Source organism: Chamaea fasciata, unplaced genomic scaffold (assembly GCF_029207755.1).
Source record: "Chamaea fasciata isolate MVZ Bird 193981 ecotype frontalis unplaced genomic scaffold, bChaFas1.0.hap1 SCAF_14, whole genome shotgun sequence".
NCBI classification, from domain to species: domain Eukaryota; kingdom Metazoa; phylum Chordata; class Aves; order Passeriformes; family Sylviidae; genus Chamaea; species Chamaea fasciata.
The window spans coordinates 5,363,806-5,381,796 of record NW_027094099.1 but is presented as its reverse complement, the minus strand read 5'-3'; the positions used below and the strand labels follow the sequence as shown (position 1 = coordinate 5,381,796).

At 43.6% G+C, this 17,991-nt stretch overlaps 1 protein-coding gene across 5 annotated transcripts; it reads left to right on the top strand.

Annotated features, from left to right (window-relative positions):
* The first annotated feature begins 956 nt into the window (after window positions 1–956).
* On the top strand, window positions 957–17,859 carry FAN1 (FANCD2 and FANCI associated nuclease 1). 5 transcript variants are annotated; one of them, XM_066196598.1, is made up of 15 exons: window positions 957–1,028; window positions 1,929–3,356; window positions 5,579–5,719; window positions 6,957–7,152; window positions 7,446–7,679; window positions 8,145–8,276; window positions 9,302–9,410; window positions 10,150–10,269; window positions 10,687–10,851; window positions 11,773–11,941; window positions 13,742–13,845; window positions 15,224–15,418; window positions 15,794–15,922; window positions 16,739–16,881; window positions 17,111–17,859. In XM_066196598.1, exons 2-14 carry the CDS (start codon window positions 2,051–2,053, stop codon window positions 16,874–16,876), a joined length of 3,138 nt encoding a protein of 1,045 aa, XP_066052695.1. In that variant the 5' UTR covers window positions 957–1,028; window positions 1,929–2,050; the 3' UTR covers window positions 16,877–16,881; window positions 17,111–17,859. The 5 variants fall into 5 exon arrangements, with proteins under 5 accessions (XP_066052695.1, XP_066052696.1, XP_066052693.1 ...); XM_066196599.1 differs by lacking the exon at window positions 17,111–17,859 and having other exon boundaries at window positions 11,773–11,857; window positions 16,739–16,961; XM_066196596.1 differs by lacking the exon at window positions 17,111–17,859 and having other exon boundaries at window positions 982–1,028; window positions 1,933–3,356; window positions 16,739–16,961.
* The last annotated feature ends 132 nt before the right edge of the window (window positions 17,860–17,991 follow it).

Sequence of the window (17,991 nt, the reverse complement as noted above, 5' to 3'; positions counted from 1 at the left end):
TTGGTGTGGGCAGATACATAATGGTGTAAAATACGTGACATGTGCTGTGACTGTGATGTCTCTTTCATCTGTAGCCCAGAGCTTTGTATCTGCTGTTGCAATAGCTCTGGATCTATAGCAGGAGGAACTGCATTTATTGAAGAACTTAAGATGCATCCAGGCATTTAAATTATAGAAATTATATTTTGAAATTGTGATTGGCAAAGAGAGGACACAAAAGATTTTTAAGCCCGTAGTAATCCAGAGCTAGGAAATGACATCTTTTAACTTAGACTGAGTCCAAGAATGGTTTGGGTCGGAAGGGACCTTAGTGGGGTGATCTGGTCCAACCTCCCTGCTCAAGCAGGGTCATCCCAGAGCACATGGCACAGGATTGTTGTGGCATAGCTCCAGGGCAAGGCTCCACACGGTCCGCCCGCCCTGGGCAGCCGATCGAGCGCTCAGTCAGTCACCGGCACAGTGCAGGTCGCGCTCAGTCTCTGCCCTCAGCCTCGTGTCCCATCGCTGGGCAGCACCCGGCAGAGCCTGGTCCCTGCTCCGGCACTCCCCGCACTCACTGACAGGCAGGCATGAGGACCTTTCTCTTCGTGCTTATTTTAACCAGCCAGGGGAATAACCTCCCGTACCAGCACCGTTTTCAGAGTCCGTACAAACAATAATTCTCAGGGTGAAAATATTTCACTATTTGCTCTTTCCTCGGCAGAACGAAAACAAACAAAAAAACCCCGCAAAAAAACTCACCACCAACAAAAGAAACCTCCAGTTGCTGCTCCTGTAGACCTCAACCTTGTCGTAAAAGGAAATTTTAGATCTGCGGGCTTAAAAGGGCACGGTGTTTGCAACGGACCCCGCCGGGCGTGAGGGAGCGCGCGGAGGCGCTGCCGCCATCGGCGCTGCATTGCTCAGGCCTGGCGGCGGGCGGCAGCGGCGGCCCCGGCGCGGCCCTCACGGCGCGGCCCTCACGGCGCGGCCCTCACGGCGCGGCCCCGCCCCGCACGGCCCCGGGAACACGAGCGGCTGCGCTGCCGGTGCGTGGGGAAGGGCGGAAGGCCGGGCCGGGCCGGGCCGGGCCGGGCGGGCTGTGGGGGCCCCTTTCCTCGGGGGCACGGGCTGCCGAGGGGGTCCCAGCGCGGGGAGCGGCGGTGGCGGCAGCGGGGCGGGCACGTCAGCATGGCAGCGCCGGGAGCCGCTCGGGAGCCCGGGCCCCGCCATCCCGAGCGCCTGGACCGCCGTCTGGAGCCGCCGGCCGGTCCCGACCCCCGCCCTGGCAGAGCTCGGCCCGGGCGCACCGCGGGCTCGGGCAGGCACGGCAGCCGTGAGGGTGAGGGCTGCAGGGCAGCCCGGTGAGTGCTCCGGCACCGAAAATAGTCTGTCGGTAGCAAACAAGACAGTGATAAAATGTTCCCAGCGACGGGACGAGGAGCAATGGCCATAAACTAAAACAAAAGAAGTTTCACCTGGGCACGAGGAAGAACTTCACGTGGAGGGTGGCAGAGCACTGGGAGAGCTGCCCAGGGTGGTCGCGGAGTCTCCCTCTCTGGAGACATTCCAAACCCACCCGGACATGTTCCCGTGTCACCTGCTCCAGGTGACCCTGCCTGGGCAGGGGGGTTGGATTGGATGATCCCCAGAGGTGCCTTTCGACTCTGACTGTTCTGTGAAAATTAGAGGACTTGCCTGTTTGAATTCCAGGTTCACTTGCTGATGTAAATGCAAACTGGAGATTAATTTGGCATTTATTAAGCCATTTAAAGGAAACTACGGTGCCCAGCTTGCCTGTGGTGTGCTTTCCCGCCTGATAAGGCAAGCTAAAGGACAGTAGTATTGTAAGTTAAGGATTGCTTGACTTCTCCGCTTCTCTTCAGTTCATCTTGGTTGCATCTGGTACCTTAGAAAATCACTCATTCAATATTCTGTTTTTTTTCAAGGCAGGTCAGAGGATTACAGATGGAAAAGGAAAAGCCAAGAAAAGTCTTTTAAATATTACAGAATAAAGAAATATGGCCTGAATGGAGTTGTCTGTGCCATGTAATTGCTGTGAAGTTTTGTAATGGCAGAAGCTAGGTTTTCAGGAATCAAAAGATCCCGAATAAGTTTGTCACTCAGTAAAAATAAGAAGAAAAAAGAGACAACAAAAAAAGTGGAAGTTACAGGAACACCATCTACACCTTCAGCATCATCCTCTATTACTGACTTTTTTAACAATGTCCCCCCTGCCAAAATTAGCTGTCCCATGTGTGGACAATTGGTACCAAGATACGGAATAAATAAGCACATTGATGAAATATGTCAGAGAAACCATGGTGAGATTGGTGCCATTGATGCTGCACTGAATTCTTTTAGGAATAAAAGTCCTCCAGCTGCAAATCTGAGCAATAATTCCAGCTCATATTTTTCAAAAAACCTCGTAAATCTAGAAACAAGTCCTTCCAAAAGTAATTTGCTGAAAGCAGGAGGGAGTGCAGCACAACAGACTAGTCCTTATTTTAGCAATAATAGTTCGGTCTTCAGTGTTAACAATGAATGCCAGGCTCGAACAGTTAGAACAGTCTCCTTGGGAAGCTTGTCTTCCAAACTGTCCAGAAGACGCTGCCTGCAGGGAGGAAAACAGGTCCTGTATGAGGAGATCAACTCTACACCTCCAGCTCTTCACAGTGCCTGTGCAAGTGCTGCAGCACTAGATGATGACGGTGATGAGATTGATGCTGGGCACAGTTCTCAGAAAGAAAATCAGCCTTCTCACAGAGCGGACCAGGAGCAAAATTTTTCAAGGAGGGAACCTGAATTTCAAAACGAAATAAACAAACATTATCAAGAAGACTTTGTGGATATGGTCCAAGTGCCTTTACTGGCTGATAACAGTAATGACAAAAGGTTCCCATCTGGTACAAGGAGCACCAAAGCAGAAAGCAGCTCTGAAGGTGGGATACTTAGTCCTGATAAATTTGAAACATCTCTAGCCATCCATACTTCAGCAGAGCTGACCAGTAATTTGGAAGTCGAGACTCAGCCTCACACTGAGGTTACTCCCTCAAAGGCAGAAGTGAACTGTGGGACAGAAAATTGCTTTAGCAGGGATGATGCAGAGGTACTTCCTGTGGAAGTTCTTGAAGACTTTAAGAATGACATGAACTATACTTCGTTAGAAACTGTGGAAAAGGCAGAACCTCAGGATTCCACTGGGGACATTCTAGACAAAATAGATGAGGTCCTCTCTGTGCCCAGCTCTCCTGGACACCCATACTACCTCCAGAATTTTTTAGTAGTGCTGCGAGCAGTATTGGAGAATGAAGATGATGTCAGACTATTTAATGAACAAGATTTGAACATTATAACCAAGTTCTACAAATTGTCAGGTATCCTTTTTTTTTAATATATTTTCACATTCCCTCGTGTAAAGAGGATTGTTACATAGTTTTATGTGAGAAGTGCCAAATCAATTGACAATTTAACTTAATGAATTTTTTAAGGGAAGAAACTCCTTTTTCTCAGGAGATGTACCCCTCAGTGGCTTTTTGTAAATAAACTCTCCTAATGTTTTTAGGCACAGCTCCTGAGGGAATGGGGGGACACAGCCTCACACAGCCCTCCCAGCAGCCTGGCTTGCATCCTAATGGATCTAAGCTGGCCATGGACACAAGCAGCCAAACCTGAGGGAGGTCTGCAGAGCCCATTGGTGCACTTCAGACCATAAGAATATTGCAGTAGTGACATCTTGGAGCCTGGTAATGCTTTGTTTGTCTTGTGGTAGTTAAAGGGGAATATATAAAGAAAAAAAGCCACAAAAGTCATGTTACTGGCTCTGTGAGGCAAGCAGTAGATGCACATCATTTGCATCCAAAGATCCAGGAATAAACTCACAGTTAGCCCAGTAGTGTGTGCAGGTGTTGGCTACTTTGACAAACACTAAAATTAGAGATGTTCAGGATACACCTTCCCCATGTCCACACTGTTCCCTGGGTGTGAACGACACTGATCAGTAACAGGAGCTTGGTCTGTTAGGTAAAAGAGCTTGTTTCTCTTTCAGTAGTGTGATTTCAGAATTCCCCTCTCATCTGAGTTGAGAGTACAGAAAGAATTACTGCAGAGTGGTGCTGATAAATCCGTGTCTGCACTGGATGTGAGGGTCACGGATGAAACAATCTCTCTTTGCAGGGTAGGAAAGATGCTGCAGTTGGGCTGTGAGAAGTGACAGGATAGCACTAAGCCAATAGATAACAAATCCTGGACAACTGACAGATGGATGTCACTGCCTTCCAGAAATACCAGGCAGGATACTTGAAAAGTTCAGGTAGATGAGTTATCTGTCCCACATGAGGAGTTTCTACCCAAGTATTGTCTTTCAGTTATCATAACACAAAAAAGCCCACACACCTGCTTAGTACTATGAAGTCGCTTGAATATAGGTATTTGCCAGTATTTAATTATTTTCTTCTGAAATGACTACCTTTCTTCAGTGAGTTGTCTCTAACTCAGTGTAAGTTTATGAAGCTTATTATGAAATTATTACTGCAGCCCTAGTTTGGTCTGGAGAAAGAATGTCCACGTGTTAAGCTTTTTCCTTTCTCCAGAATGATAAAAACTGGGGACAGACTTTAAAGGAGTTATAACCCCAGAGAGAAAATGACAGGCTTATATGTCTGAATGTAGTCTTCCCAGTGAACTGATCCTGAAAAGATTCTACTAAAGAAAAGGCTGAAAAAGTCTCATAAGGACAGGAGAATTATTAAATACACATTTAAGGTTTATCTGCCATTTCTTAAGTATGTCTAGGTCTGGTAGTGTTGCAAGTGGTTTTTTATTAATGATCACTTTCAGTTAAGCAACAGCAGACGGGGTAAAATATTTAGAAGTTAATGGGGGTTGAATTAAGTATTCAAAAGGTTGTTGAATGTAGTAATAATGGCTAGACTATTTTTAGCTAAAATTTAATAAGCTATTTTGTTGAATTTCAGCATCATTAGTATTTAAAAAGTCTTTTTAAAAAGTACTTTAAAATAGTATTTCTGTGATAAAAATCAAATGAATAGGAGTTTTTTTCTCATTGTTTTCAGTAGGTATATTAGTATAATTTGGCTTATCTTTGGAAAAATACGAACCTGAAGAATGGTGCACAGGGAGATATTCTGTGATTATGAAATTATTCTGTCAGACTACAGTTTCTTTTGTTCCTTAGCATGCAATATTTGGTTATTGAATGACTGTTTAAGAAAGCAAAAAGACCTATTTAACAACACAAAAGGCAGGGTTGAAAACTGAAGTTCTCTTTTTCTATTAAAATAAATATTTCTTGAAGGGTAAGCATGTCAAAATGCATTTTAGTTATGTAAATTACCTACAAAATATGTTGTAATACTTTTCCACCGACAAAACTTAAAGATTCTAATAAACTTATTAATTACTTGGAAAGGTAAGTCTGGTATTTTACCAAGTCTGCTTGTACATGGGGAGGTTGAAACTGTTTTAGAGAGTACCTGCACCAAAGCGAATTTTCTGGTTAATGTGGTGATTGTGCCTAGTACTGTGTTTAGAATTTACTCTTCTTTTTCTCCTTCCCTGCTTTACATAAAATTTGCAGTTGGTGGGCAGAAGTTGTATGTAAGACTTTTCCAACGCAAGCTGAACTGGTTAAAGGTGAACAAAATAGAGTATGGGGAGATAAGTGTGGATTTGTCACCAATAATTGAAGAACTGGCTGAAGCCAGATTTCTACAAACAGGTAAGGCCAGCATTAATAAACCTTTAAAATACTAGAAATAAAATCTGAAGTTGTGTCATGTTAGAGATCAATGCACTACGTGCTTGTCTGTGCCTTGGGAAGAGCATAGAGGGGCAGAGTAAAGGCTGCAGGTAGATGAGTGGTCTTGTGAAAATACAAATAGTGCAAATTAGATAATAGAGAAGACCAGCTTTCTGAGCAGCATTTTTTTATAACTCAACAGAATTTTTTAATCTTTGCAGTTGTTTTGAAGTTGTGAAGGGTGTTCTTTTTCTGCTTATTCCATTGCTTCAAAGTAGACCTGTGAAAAAGTCCAGAAGAAGGTGCAGAAGAATTTCAGAGTGAACCAGATAGCATTGTTAAGACATTTTTGAAGAACCTGATGCCTGTATAACTTAGGTCAAAGTTACAAGGTGCTTCTATAGCTTGAATTATATCAATGTAACCTGACGTATCTATATAAGCTGATATCAATATAACCTAAATCTTGACTTTTATACCTATATAACCTGAATCATAGCTTTTTATACCTATGCAACCTGAATAATAACTTTTACACCTATACAACCTGATATAAATAACTTTCTATACAATGTAATGGAGTATATGGTTAACTAGTTGCTTAATGCTGAATAGACAAAAAAGAAGAAAGAAACTCACTAGGTAGATAGCTTTATAGATAGGTAAGTATAGTGCTAATGAGAAATTGGCAAATGTGAAGCCAATTAGCCACAAAATAAAGAATTTAGACTGGTTAGGACCACACAGACCAAGGAACACCACACCTGTGCTTGCTCCAAAGACAATGTTGAAAAGTTCAGATGAGAAGAAGACCTTGGAAGCCTTCATCAAAGACCCCAAATGACCCCAAACTGGGGAGGCACAAGCGCAGTGCGAAAGAACTGTCTAATAACTGTGAGATCATACAATGTCAATTAATTCTGGCACACAGGTGAAGATGTAGTGACACTGAGCAATACTTACTGTACAGATATACCACAGCACTTGACAAAGGTGGGTGAGTTAGGAGGAGAAATCCCCCTCACCTCCAGCCCTGCAATAAACAAATACCTGCTCTATAGACACTGGTCTATGGGGTTTTGTTTCCAGCCTATCTTTCGGGCATCAAACCTAAATCATTAGGTTAGCACTAGGTTGTATGAATGTACTGTGTGAGCTGTTGCTTGAGTGTTGTATGTATAACACAATGAATATATGTGGATAATTTTACTTTTAGAATCTGAATTGGAAGACCTGTGTGAAGGGTTGGATTTGCTTTCAGCCCCTGAGCTAAAAACATTGGCAAAAATCTTTCACTTGCCAAACCCAAATGGTCAGAAACAGCAACTTGTGGATGATTTTCTGAAGTTGTCAAAGCAGCGTTCAATCTTCAGCAGGAGTCAGGCTGGTGTTGGGACAGTGATTTTAAAAAGGTAAATGCTTAGAGCTAAGTTTTACGGGTGAATGGAAGTTGTGCTTCAAATGACTGAAATCTAGATGCCTTTTCAAGAGAAGAATGCATTTAGTAAAGTTATTGATAAAAAGAGTGGCATTGTATTTCAATTCACAGTGAGTCAAAGAGAAGGGTAAATACTAAACTGCTTAGTCTCTATGCTTTCAAGGAAAATCAAGTTTATGCATTATTTGGCTTGAAAAAAGGTTATACTTCATTCAGTATATTTTCACTTTTACAAGTCAGATACAATATTTTTATTTGTCCTTCCAGGGTGAAGGACCTGGCTGGAAAATGTGTCAGGGTCTGCAAAGGCGCTCGGGCTGTCTTTTCCCGAATCCTGCTGCTGTTTTCTCTGCCTGAGTCGCTGGAGGAGGAGGAGGCTGGCAGTGCTGGGCAAGGCCTGCTCTCCACAGTCCTTAGGGCAAACATGGGCCATATGGTGTTCCCCAGTTACACAGTAAACAGGCAAACACAGGTCTTCCAGGACAGAGAGGATCTCATCAGGTAGGGAGAGCTTTGGCAACATGGAAATCTGTTAATTTCTAGGAAAGCTTTACTGCAGCACTTGTGCAGACAAATAAGGATTCAAATTTAGAGCTCCAGATGTAAATATGTAGAAGTGTTCATTTTGCAACTGTTTTAAGAAGATTTTTGTATCGAGGCAGCCACCTGTAAATCACAGTGGCTTGCATTTTGAAACAAAATAGCTTATTAATTTGCTTCATGATCATGTGAAGCTGTTTCTTCATTTGCTGTGCTGATTCTGAGCTAAACAAAAATTATATTCTCTAGTGATAAGTAAATTTAAACCTAATGTGCCCTGCTAGTTTAAACTCTGCTAGTCCTACAAGAGTAAGAATAAAGATGGCTGCATGGCTCAATGTCTTTGGAGGCTGGAAGGGAAAGAATTAATTTCTTTCAACTATAGATGCTTTTTAAGTGTAATAAGGTTGTGGTTTTTTACCACAGGTATGCAACTGCTGTTCATATGTCAAATGATATAGCCACTGCAATGGTAAATGGGAACTGGGAAGAAGCTAATCATCTCTATTTGTGTGCTAAAGAAACCTGGAGTGAACTGAAGAATCACCCCTCTTTGAGGTAGAGAACTGGAAAATGTTCAGTGTGTATCTTACCTTGGGTGCTTTTCCTTTGGAGAGAGGCTTATCAACTCAGGATGTTATTTAAACCTGATAAAGCAAGAGATTTTAATGTCCCTGAAAGCTTGGAACTTCCTGATTGTTTAGCTTTTAAGTTACGAAAAGAAAAGACCTTTTTTATAAAATCTTGGGAAAGAGTTGGTAGGCATGGATATAGCACTAAAGCAATTCTGTTCTATGTGCCAGTGCAGGAGAACAAGAGCCTTGTTTTTCCCTTGTCATAGGTTTGTTTTTTGGTTTTTTTAAATGGCTTTCAAACAAATGGCAATAAGCAGAAATTAAAATTGACTGTGAACAAAAGGATGTTGCAAATGTTATGGGAAAACATGCTGGGTTATTCATGTCTTTGGATTTCCAAGTGGGTGTTGCTCAGGAAATGTTACTGAATATCTGAGAACTGAAATAACATGTATTGGGTTTGAAGTGCTCCTCATCAGTTTTTCTTTAAATTATTTTGTTTTCTGGCTTAATGATACACCACAAGTTAAAGCCTTATGTTTGGCATTGTTTTCAATTCCATGACAAATGAGTTAAAATAATATTCATAGAGGGTAATTTGGAAATCTGTTCCATTTTACACTGAAGACAGTGGAAAAATCTATTTTGATTTTAATAAGGCATTCAAAAGACTTTGTCCTGAAACACAGAGGTGCCTACTGAAAAGCTGTTAGTCTTCTTTTATGGCAGGAAATTCCTGCTCGAGACTCTTTCTTTTGTTCAGCTTTGTTTCTGAAGTTAAACTGCTGACTTATGACAATGAGTTGGTAACAAAATATCTAGTAAGTTACTGTTTTGCATCTGTTGTAAAACTGATTAACTGATAATTCTACTGGTGTTGAAACTAAAATATGCTGTGCAAGTGCAGCTTGGCTATATTAGGCATTTAACATGGTAAATGCTTTAGGTATAAGTATCCTTAGTAAAACTGACGTAATTGAATTGATCTGAACTGCTCTTATTTTTCAGCTATCACAGAATTTTACCTGATTACCTGCGACGTTTCACAGTTGGCTGGGTGTACACAAGAATCCTTTCTCAAGGAGTTGAAATTCTGCAGAGGCTTCACAAGTATAAGGTAAAGTGGTGAGGTGAATAGAAATATCTGTTAAATTTTTGTACATCAATTTACATTTCTGATGTGCCTGGAAAATGGTGGTAGCGTTTGCCAGGACTTGCTGCAGTTCTAGTAACATGTTACTTTTAAGGGAAAAGAGCTGTTTTTTTGTACTGCTTTAGAAAGTTTAAAATTGTTTTTATTTTTGCTTACGCTGTGAAGACTTACTGTTTGTAATACACCATAAAGCTCTTGCTGAGATATGCTTGTTTCATTATTTAGATACCTGTGTTTCAGTACCTGTGTTTCACTAGATTTGGCTATTGCTTTTAAATAAGAAAAATCTTGAAAGAGAAGTCTTCTAGAAATCCCTGCCTCTTAGGGAATTAACATCTCCAAAGGCCTCTGACTTGCATGTTAAAGTAAATCAGATTATCTGGAAAAAGACTTCACCTCTGCAAAAAAGCAACAAGTAATACTTAAGGTATTTTTCATATACAATAAGGGATAAAGAAAGGATAAAAATGCTGTATTTTTGGCAGCTAACCTTTAAGTTTACATAAAAATATCTCTATTCTAGAGTTTTTAAGATACATGTATGGATCTGAAATGGGTGTATTGGGTAGTGGAGTAAAAAGTAGGTTTGGTTTGTCCAGAGACAAAGTTTCTGTAGTGTTCATTAATTATAAGGGAAAGTGACAAGGTAACTTGAACTTGGTTTTGTAACCCGATTAATAAAGGTACAATCCCATTGCCACAGGAAGCAGTGCAGCAGCTGCAGAGCCTCCTGGCCCAGGATGTGTATTGTGCTGACAGCAGAGGGAGATGGTGGGATCGGCTGGCTCTGAATTTACATCAGCACTTGAAAAACACTAAGAAGGTATCTTCACAACTGCTGCTGGAAAGCTGGGAACACTGCGGGCATTGTCTGAAAACATTTTAAAAAAGTATTTCTTATGGAAAGAGAAGTCAAGTCTCCTAAAAATGCAGATTTTATTAGGAATCCTAAAGTCAGACAACTAGTTTCAACTAAGAAAATGAATCCACCTCCTTAATTATACTGATCAGTCGAAATTGAGAGGAATTTTTTTTACAGTACTAGTGTAAATTTGAATCCAGAAGCCTCCTTGTGCAAAATGTTTCTCATTGGTTAGAAGTTCACATCAGTTAGCAGGGTGGCCCTGTCCTGTCTAGTCGTTCTTACACTGACATGTTTGTGCTCAAATCAATTGCTGTTGAGCAGAGAGGTGTGCAGAGGTGTCTGTAAACTGTTGTTTGTCCCCTTGCTGTTCGCCAGGCCGTTGGCTGCATCCGGAGGGGCCTGGCCGACCCGGCCGTGCGCACCGGGCACCGCCTGTCGCTGTGCCAGCGCGCCCTGCGCATCAGGGACTCCCCCAGCTGCAAACAGCTCCAGGGCCTGCTGCAGGACCTGCCCCTCCTCACCGTGCACGACGTCACACACGTAAGCGAGGGAGCCGCGACTCGTGAGCTCTTCTGACAGGGAAAAGTGGTCTGGGAGACTTGTTACATGCTGTGCACCAGCCACTGACTGACATGGTGCAGGGAAGGAATGCAAATGTGTTTCTAAAACAGAAGCCTCTCGTAATCAAATACTTCTACGTTGGTCAGCTTCTTATCTGAAGTTAGTCAGCTGTACACTGATGTAATTTGCATTGCTTTGTATTTGTTATGGATGTGATCAGCCATAAACTCCACTAATTTAGCAGTAATGCCCTCAGAGCCTTTCCGGCTGAAGAGTCTGCTCAGATCAGTGCATTGGCTCTGGTGGCTGCAGGCCAAGCATTCTATGTGCTAGAAAAAGTAATAGTAACCTTAACATGTTGTCAGCGTTAGATTAATAGCTAAAAAAATGCCACTATTCTTTTAGGAACCTTTGGAAGTTATGCACTCTAAATATGTGTTATGCAAATATTCAGTGTGGGGCACTTGCATCATATTAGAATGGATTTTTTAAAAAAATCTAACTTTTCCATACCATTGTAAAGATAATTCTGTCTGGGCAAAATCAGAGCAGAGCCTCACTTCCTTTCTCAGCCTCCTCACCACGTCTCCCTGCCGCCCATCTTTGTCTCAGCCCAGAGCCTGTCTCCTCAGTTTTCTGTGGTTTTGCTCCTGGTCCTGCAAATAGGAAGGCTACATTCCCATCTGCCCAGAATTTTTGCTAGACATTTGCTTTCTTAAAAATGTGCCCGTTTTTAAAAGCTAAACAGGATGATTTGACAGGAATGATAGGTTCAATTTTATTCAGTTGATTTTTGGAAACAAATCCAGTTCTCATTTTAAGAAAACTGAAAAGGGGATTTTGGGCTAAAGGTTTTTAAATGTGATGCTGGAAAGTAACCATATGTTTTAATATGTTTAGGTTACAATCAGTGGAAAGATGTGTCCTCAGACGGGGATGGGAAAATCTGTGTTTCTCATGGAGGATATTGGTGATGGAGAAGGAGGTGAAGACTGCAGTGTATCCACAGTCATGTGCTCAGTTGAGGAGCTGGCATTAACTCATTACAGGAGGAATGGTTTCGATCAGGGTAACTGCACTGTTGGTTTGGGGATATTTTGCAGTAAAAATAACTGTGGGAGTAAGTAAAGAAACTATTTACTGATCAGTTTAGTTAACAGACCAGTTTTAGCTGATTTCATTAGATTATAGGCTGCTTCTGTTTCCTTCCCAAACACCTCTAATTCCTCACTTCCTTACCAAAGTGCCCCAACGTGTATTATCAACCTGACCTGCTTCCTGGCCTTTAATGATTTGCTGCCTTCATTTACCAAAGGTGTTTTTGAAATGTGTTAGGAAAAACCCCCCAAAGACTACACAGGAGGTTGCTTACTTTGCCTTCCTTACCGTTGAACAGCTGTGGGTAAAACAGGGACGGTGAGTCCACAGCCTCTCTGGGCAGCCTGTGCCAGTACTTCATCACCTTCACAGTGAAAAAGTGCTCCCATGTGTTTGCATATATATGTATACATAGTCATACGTATATATGCCTCCCTATGTTCCCACACATATATAGAATGTTCACAGAATCACAGAACCGCTGACTGGTTTGGGTTGGAAGGGCTCACAGTGGGGTCATCTGGTCCAGCCTCCTTGCTCAAGCTGAGTCATTCAGGAGCGCATGGCACAGGATTGTTGTGGAATAGCTCCAGTGAGGGAGACTCCATAGCATCCCTGGTAGCCTGTTCCAGTGTACAGCACTGGTAGAAGGCAGTCAGGCTCATCAGGCATTATTTAGCTGTAGTGAATCCATGCTGACCACTCATGATCACCTTCTTGCCATCCATGTGGTCAGAGATGGCCCCCAGAATGAGGCACTTTGTCACCTTTCCAGGGATTGAGGTGAGGCTGACTGGCCAGGACTTCCCTGGGTCCTCCTTTCCCACTGCAGGATGGGTGACATTTGCTTTCTTCTGGCACCTCTCCTGATGGCCACCACCTTCCAAAGATGATGGTGAGTGGCCCCACCATGGTGTCACCTTGCTCTCAGCACCTCTGGGTGCACCCCTCAGGGCCCATGGACTCGTGGATGTCAGATTTGCCTTGCTGTTCTCTAAGCCAGTCCTCCTGCACCAAGGGAAGGTTTTCCAACATTCCTTTCCCCAGGTCTCCTGGGTCAGAAGTCCCTGAGAGCTGGCAGTGAAGACCAACTCAGGAAAGGTGTTCAGAGCCCTGCTGTGTCCCTTGTTACCAGGGCCCCCCTCCATTTAGCAGCAGGCCCACATTAGCCTGAATTTTCCTTCTGGTGTTAAGGTGTTCAGAGAAGCCCTCCTTGGTGTCCTTGACATGTTGTTTTCAGACGCTCCTATGTGTGCATGAACGTATAAAGATGTGTAGGAGCACATGTATACATGCATGAATGCATATGTATTTACATATATATAAATATGTATACATATAAAAGGCATAATATATAATATTTACAGTAAAACAGGTATATAGAATAATATTTTATGCAGTATCTAATTATATACTATAAATATATATCATGCTTTGAATATGTATCATTTTCATCATCCATATTGTATCTTTTTTTAATGTTAAAAAAAGTTGTGTATTTAAAAACTGTCAGAGTTAGCCCAGCAAGCTTTGTGGGGGCCAGGCAGGGATGGAAACTGAGCTGCAGCTGGAGGCCGGTGGCCTGGGAGCGGCAGGCTTGGGGAATGGGGCAGAATGAACTGCAGCTGCAGTGGGAATGTGTGCTGACAGCAGCTGGCCGTGAACCTGACCATGGCATATTTCTGCTTTGGGTTACGATGACTCAGTACCTCTTCATGTGACATTGCTGTAGAAATTAATGCTTCCATTTTTATTAAATTCTGCCTTTTAGGTATTCATGGGGAAGGCTCAACGTTTATTACACTGTATGGGATTCTAATGTGGGATATCATTTTCATGGATGACGTACCTGACGTGTTCAGAAACTCCTATCAGGTAATTTTGAAAGGCTTTCTTTAGTTAATTTTATTTGCCCATTGCTGTAGACTCAGTAACCATGTTAAAATCTTACTTAGGATTAAGATTTAATAAATGTGTAACCTTTTATTCTGAGGGACTTCCCAGACAGATCTTGGTGTTTCCTTTACTTCATTATTTTTTATATTTGGTTTATTGCCAAGAGCCTCCTCAGTAACCAGTAGCTGTGTCAGACTGGATTCCCAGTCAGAGAAGGTGGGACTGGTCTGGTTAAATGCTCGTGTCCTGTAGCTGAGCTCACTGGGCAAGGCGTCCTTGATAGCCAGTGGAGGAACTGCTGTGCCCCAGCCTAGTCCCTCTCGTTGGAAGATGACACCTTCCATTGCGGAAAAATAAAGTCTGTTTCTTTTCAAAAGCCTTATTTTAAACTCGGCTTTGTTAACACTCCCACCCACCCCACCATTTTTTTGGGATCATCCCTTCTTTTTGACAAAGAAAGAAGCAAGCAAACAAAATTACACAGCCCTCTCCAACAGCTCCCCATAACACCCTAAGGTCGATGATTCCAGGTGAACTTGTGCCTTTAATTTTCTTCACCATCTGAAGCAGAAGTCCTTGTGGCTGAGCTGAGCAGGCTCACAAGTAGGACAGGAAGGGCACAGCTGTAACTCCAAAGGCCATACAAAACTGTGAAATGGAATTCATACAAATGGCTCCTCTTGTTGTCCTAATTAATGCAGAGCAAAGCTGTCATGATCCTCAGGCATCACCAATGAGGAGCTGACAGCTCACACCTGATTCTCTCTCATTCCTAGGCTGTGTTTTGTGGGATTATATGTGGCAGCCATTGGTGTAATTCTGTTTCCTGAGCACTCTGCCTTTGCTTTTGAAAAGCTGCTGGCTCTCGGGCCCTGCCTGTTCAGCAGCGTCAAAGCTGAATTGCTGCAGGGGCTTTCTACACGCCGAGTGTTCAGCGCTGTCCCGGGGCTCTTCCTGCGGGCGCAGGAGGATCCGCCCCAATCACCGCTTTGTTCTTTCACCTCCAACTGCTCTCAGTGCCTGAGCAGTCTTGATCCCGATTCCAGATCCCGCCTGGAGCCTTACTGCTCAGAGCGCTGCGAATGCACAGAATTCTTTGTCTGTTAAAGGAAACCTCTGTCTAGAGTTGAGAACAACAGAGCAGAGGCCGAGATGTGGCCAGTGTTGTTTCACTGGCATTGGGTGTTAAACATTGGCAAATTTTTCCCCATTAATAAATATTTATGTGGTGGGCACGTTCAAGATAAATCAGCTCAGCAACCTTGTAGTTAAGAAAAATCTGAAGTAGGACATTGTAATTCTGGGAATAGCTGCTGTGGTGGCAGTTCCTTAGAGCTGTGTTTACCTTTTCATCCAGACATCCCCCCTGGATTTATACACTGACAGCTTCTACGAGAACAGGAGGGCTGTCATTGAGGCCAGACTCCAGCAGCTTCACACAGCTTCCTCCGAGACACTGGCAAAGTTGGTTGCTGATGTCTGGACCACTCAGGAGGGAAAAGCTGCAGCCCTGGTTAACTGGGGTCGTTTTATTTCCCTCCAGCAAGTCCAGGTAAGTAATTGTTGCCCAGCATGGGCACTCCAATTAGGCCTACGTTCAATTAGACATGGCCTTAGTGTGCTCAGAGGTTGTACTGGGGCACTGAGCCACGGCAGATGGAGCGTGGTGGGAGGGAGGAATTGGGATTAGAGATTATTGCGAGGCCTGCACAGGTAGTGTTACAGTTTCCTCATATAGTCACTTTTCCTGCAACAGTAGCTGGGAACACAGCAGGGAAATCCATGTAAAAAGTACATTTTTACATTTCTTTTTATACGGGACTAAACAGAGCTGAGCCGGGCCTTCCAGTATTCTTGTGAGGGTTGGGAAATGGTTCTGCAGGAAATTAAAACCAATCCCAACCAATTCCCAAACGTTCTCTTGCAGAGCCTGGTGTCTTGCCTTGGAGGAACGTTTCTGAGCGGTGTTTTCCGGCGGCTTTCCAGGGACCTGCGGCACTGCCGGGGGGGGCTGCCCGACCTGCTCGTGTGGCGCTCCCACAGCCGGCACTTCAAGGTGTGTGGGGAGCGCGGGGATACTCGGGGCTCAGTTGCCTTCCCTCCTGTAGGGCCTCGCACTTGTCGGCCCACACAAATCGTAATTTCCTGTGGCGGTGGAGGCAGACCTGCAGCTCGGCTGCCCTGCCCCCAGGGAGCAGTGGGGGATTATCTGCTCCTCCGGCAGCTCTGCTGGAGCTTTAATGGGCGTCGGGAGCAGCAGCGATCAGCTCTGGCTAAGGCTGGTGGAGAAACGGTCTGTGATTAATCGTCATGTAAAGCACCTGTTAGCAGTCAGCCACACGTTGTTAGCGAGGAGTTCTACTGGCACCACTTCGCCGAAATCTGCACTGAGTCTCCAACAACTGTGTCTGTGTCTGCTGCAGAAACTGAGTAAACAGTCACGGGTGGGGCCTTGCACGGTAGTGGAATAGCTACTGGAAGACTATCGTGCATCTCATCTGTTAGAGCAACTAACGTGTTTGTGATACAGAGCTGAATAGCAGAAATTAGTTCTCTAGAAACCTGAGTAAGTTGCTGTCAGTATCAGCTGGAAGAGGTGAGGGTGAGACAATCCATTTTTCAGTATGAGAGATCTTCATTCACCAGGGCTTCTGTCTGTGTTTCGGTGAATATTTACTGTATAAAATTTCATTTTCTTACAGTTAAATTTTGAAATATGGGGTAATAATTCAGCACCCACTGGACCTTCCATTGTGCTAAAATCTCGATTATTTTTGTTGCAAATAACAGCAGTAAAAAAATACTCTGTGGGAGCTAATGATCCTTCAGTTCCTCCAGGGACACACTTCTAACCTTCCCCCTTTCCTTGCAGCTGGTGGAGGTGAAGGGCCCCAACGACCGCCTGTCTCCCAAGCAGGTGCTGTGGCTGAGTGAGCTGCACGATCTGGGGGCTGCAGTGGAGGTTTGTCACGTGCAGGACATCGGAGGCAAGAGCAAACGCCTCAGCTGACAGAGGTGGGATCATGTGGGGAACTCGGGTGTTCTTAAAGGAACACCAGCACACACCAATGGCTGCTGCTGCTTATTAAAAATAGTTTCTTCTAAAATTCTGGTTTCTTGGAACATTACTGTAGTCCTTTTTAGCACAAAACATTCTAAAATGTGATTTGAGAAGGCCGTCAGTATGATTTACTGCATGTCACTTTGTGCTCAGAAGAGCAGAGCCCTTCCCTTCTCTCCACAGTTCCTAACCTGCTCTCTGAGGTAATCTGCGGTTTGCCCAGTGAAGAGGAAGAGCTGCCTTCAGACTGGTACGGCCTGAGAACATCTCTGCAATACAGAAACTGGGCCTTCAGGTCCTGCCCATTTCCGTGGTGCCCTTGAGGCCTAAATCCATTACGTTGGGCAAGTCTCCTTGCAAGGTGTGAGTTCAGCCCCTTGCCAGGATTGTCAGGTCCAGTGTCATTCTCTGCCTGTCCCCACTGGCCATGATGTATTTGAATTTTGCACTTGTACATAAACAGACACAGGTGTTCAAGGGCAGCAGAGAGTAGGGCAGAAGGCATTAATGCTGTTCCAATGTGCTGCTGTGTATGAAAGGATAATTTATGTAACAGCTCCTTCTGTTTTATCTGCATTACCTGTATAAAGGGAAATATTTCTGGTAGTAGACAGGAGCTGGTCAGTGCCAAGACGACCTCACTCAGTATAGTCCGTTCTGCCCCACATAAATGGATGTTTGCTTATTCAGAAGTATGTCAGTCAATTGGAGCCAAAAAGATGAATTCCCTTTTAAGACACGAAAATCCTGTGGGTTTCTCTTAATTTTAACACACAGCCAATATGTTTTCTCTGGAGTCTTCATTCTCATACTGAGTAAATCCCCTACTATTAGAAGTTCTGATCACCATGCAAACTGCAGACACTATAATAGAATATGGCAAGAAATAAGATAATTTGCACATCATTTTTATTAATCATCTTTCTATAGCACAGTGTCCATGCTATTCTTGGAAAAACACACACACACAACCCCTTTTTTTTTTTTTTTTTGGTTAGGGGAAGGGAAAGAAAACCACCTGAAGTTCACTGTGGAAAGGCATGAACTTTTATTGACTCTAATTT

Coding starts and splice junctions, on each gene's coding strand:
- FAN1 (XM_066196598.1), top strand. CDS start 2,051: ATGGCAGAAGCTAGGTTTTCAGGAATCAAAAGATCCCGAATAAGTTTG. Junction 11,942..13,741: donor GAGGAATGGTTTCGATCAGG/GTAACTGCACTG, acceptor TCTGCCTTTTAG/GTATTCATGGGGAAGGCTCA. Junction 15,923..16,738: donor CCCACAGCCGGCACTTCAAG/GTGTGTGGGGAG, acceptor CTTTCCTTGCAG/CTGGTGGAGGTGAAGGGCCC.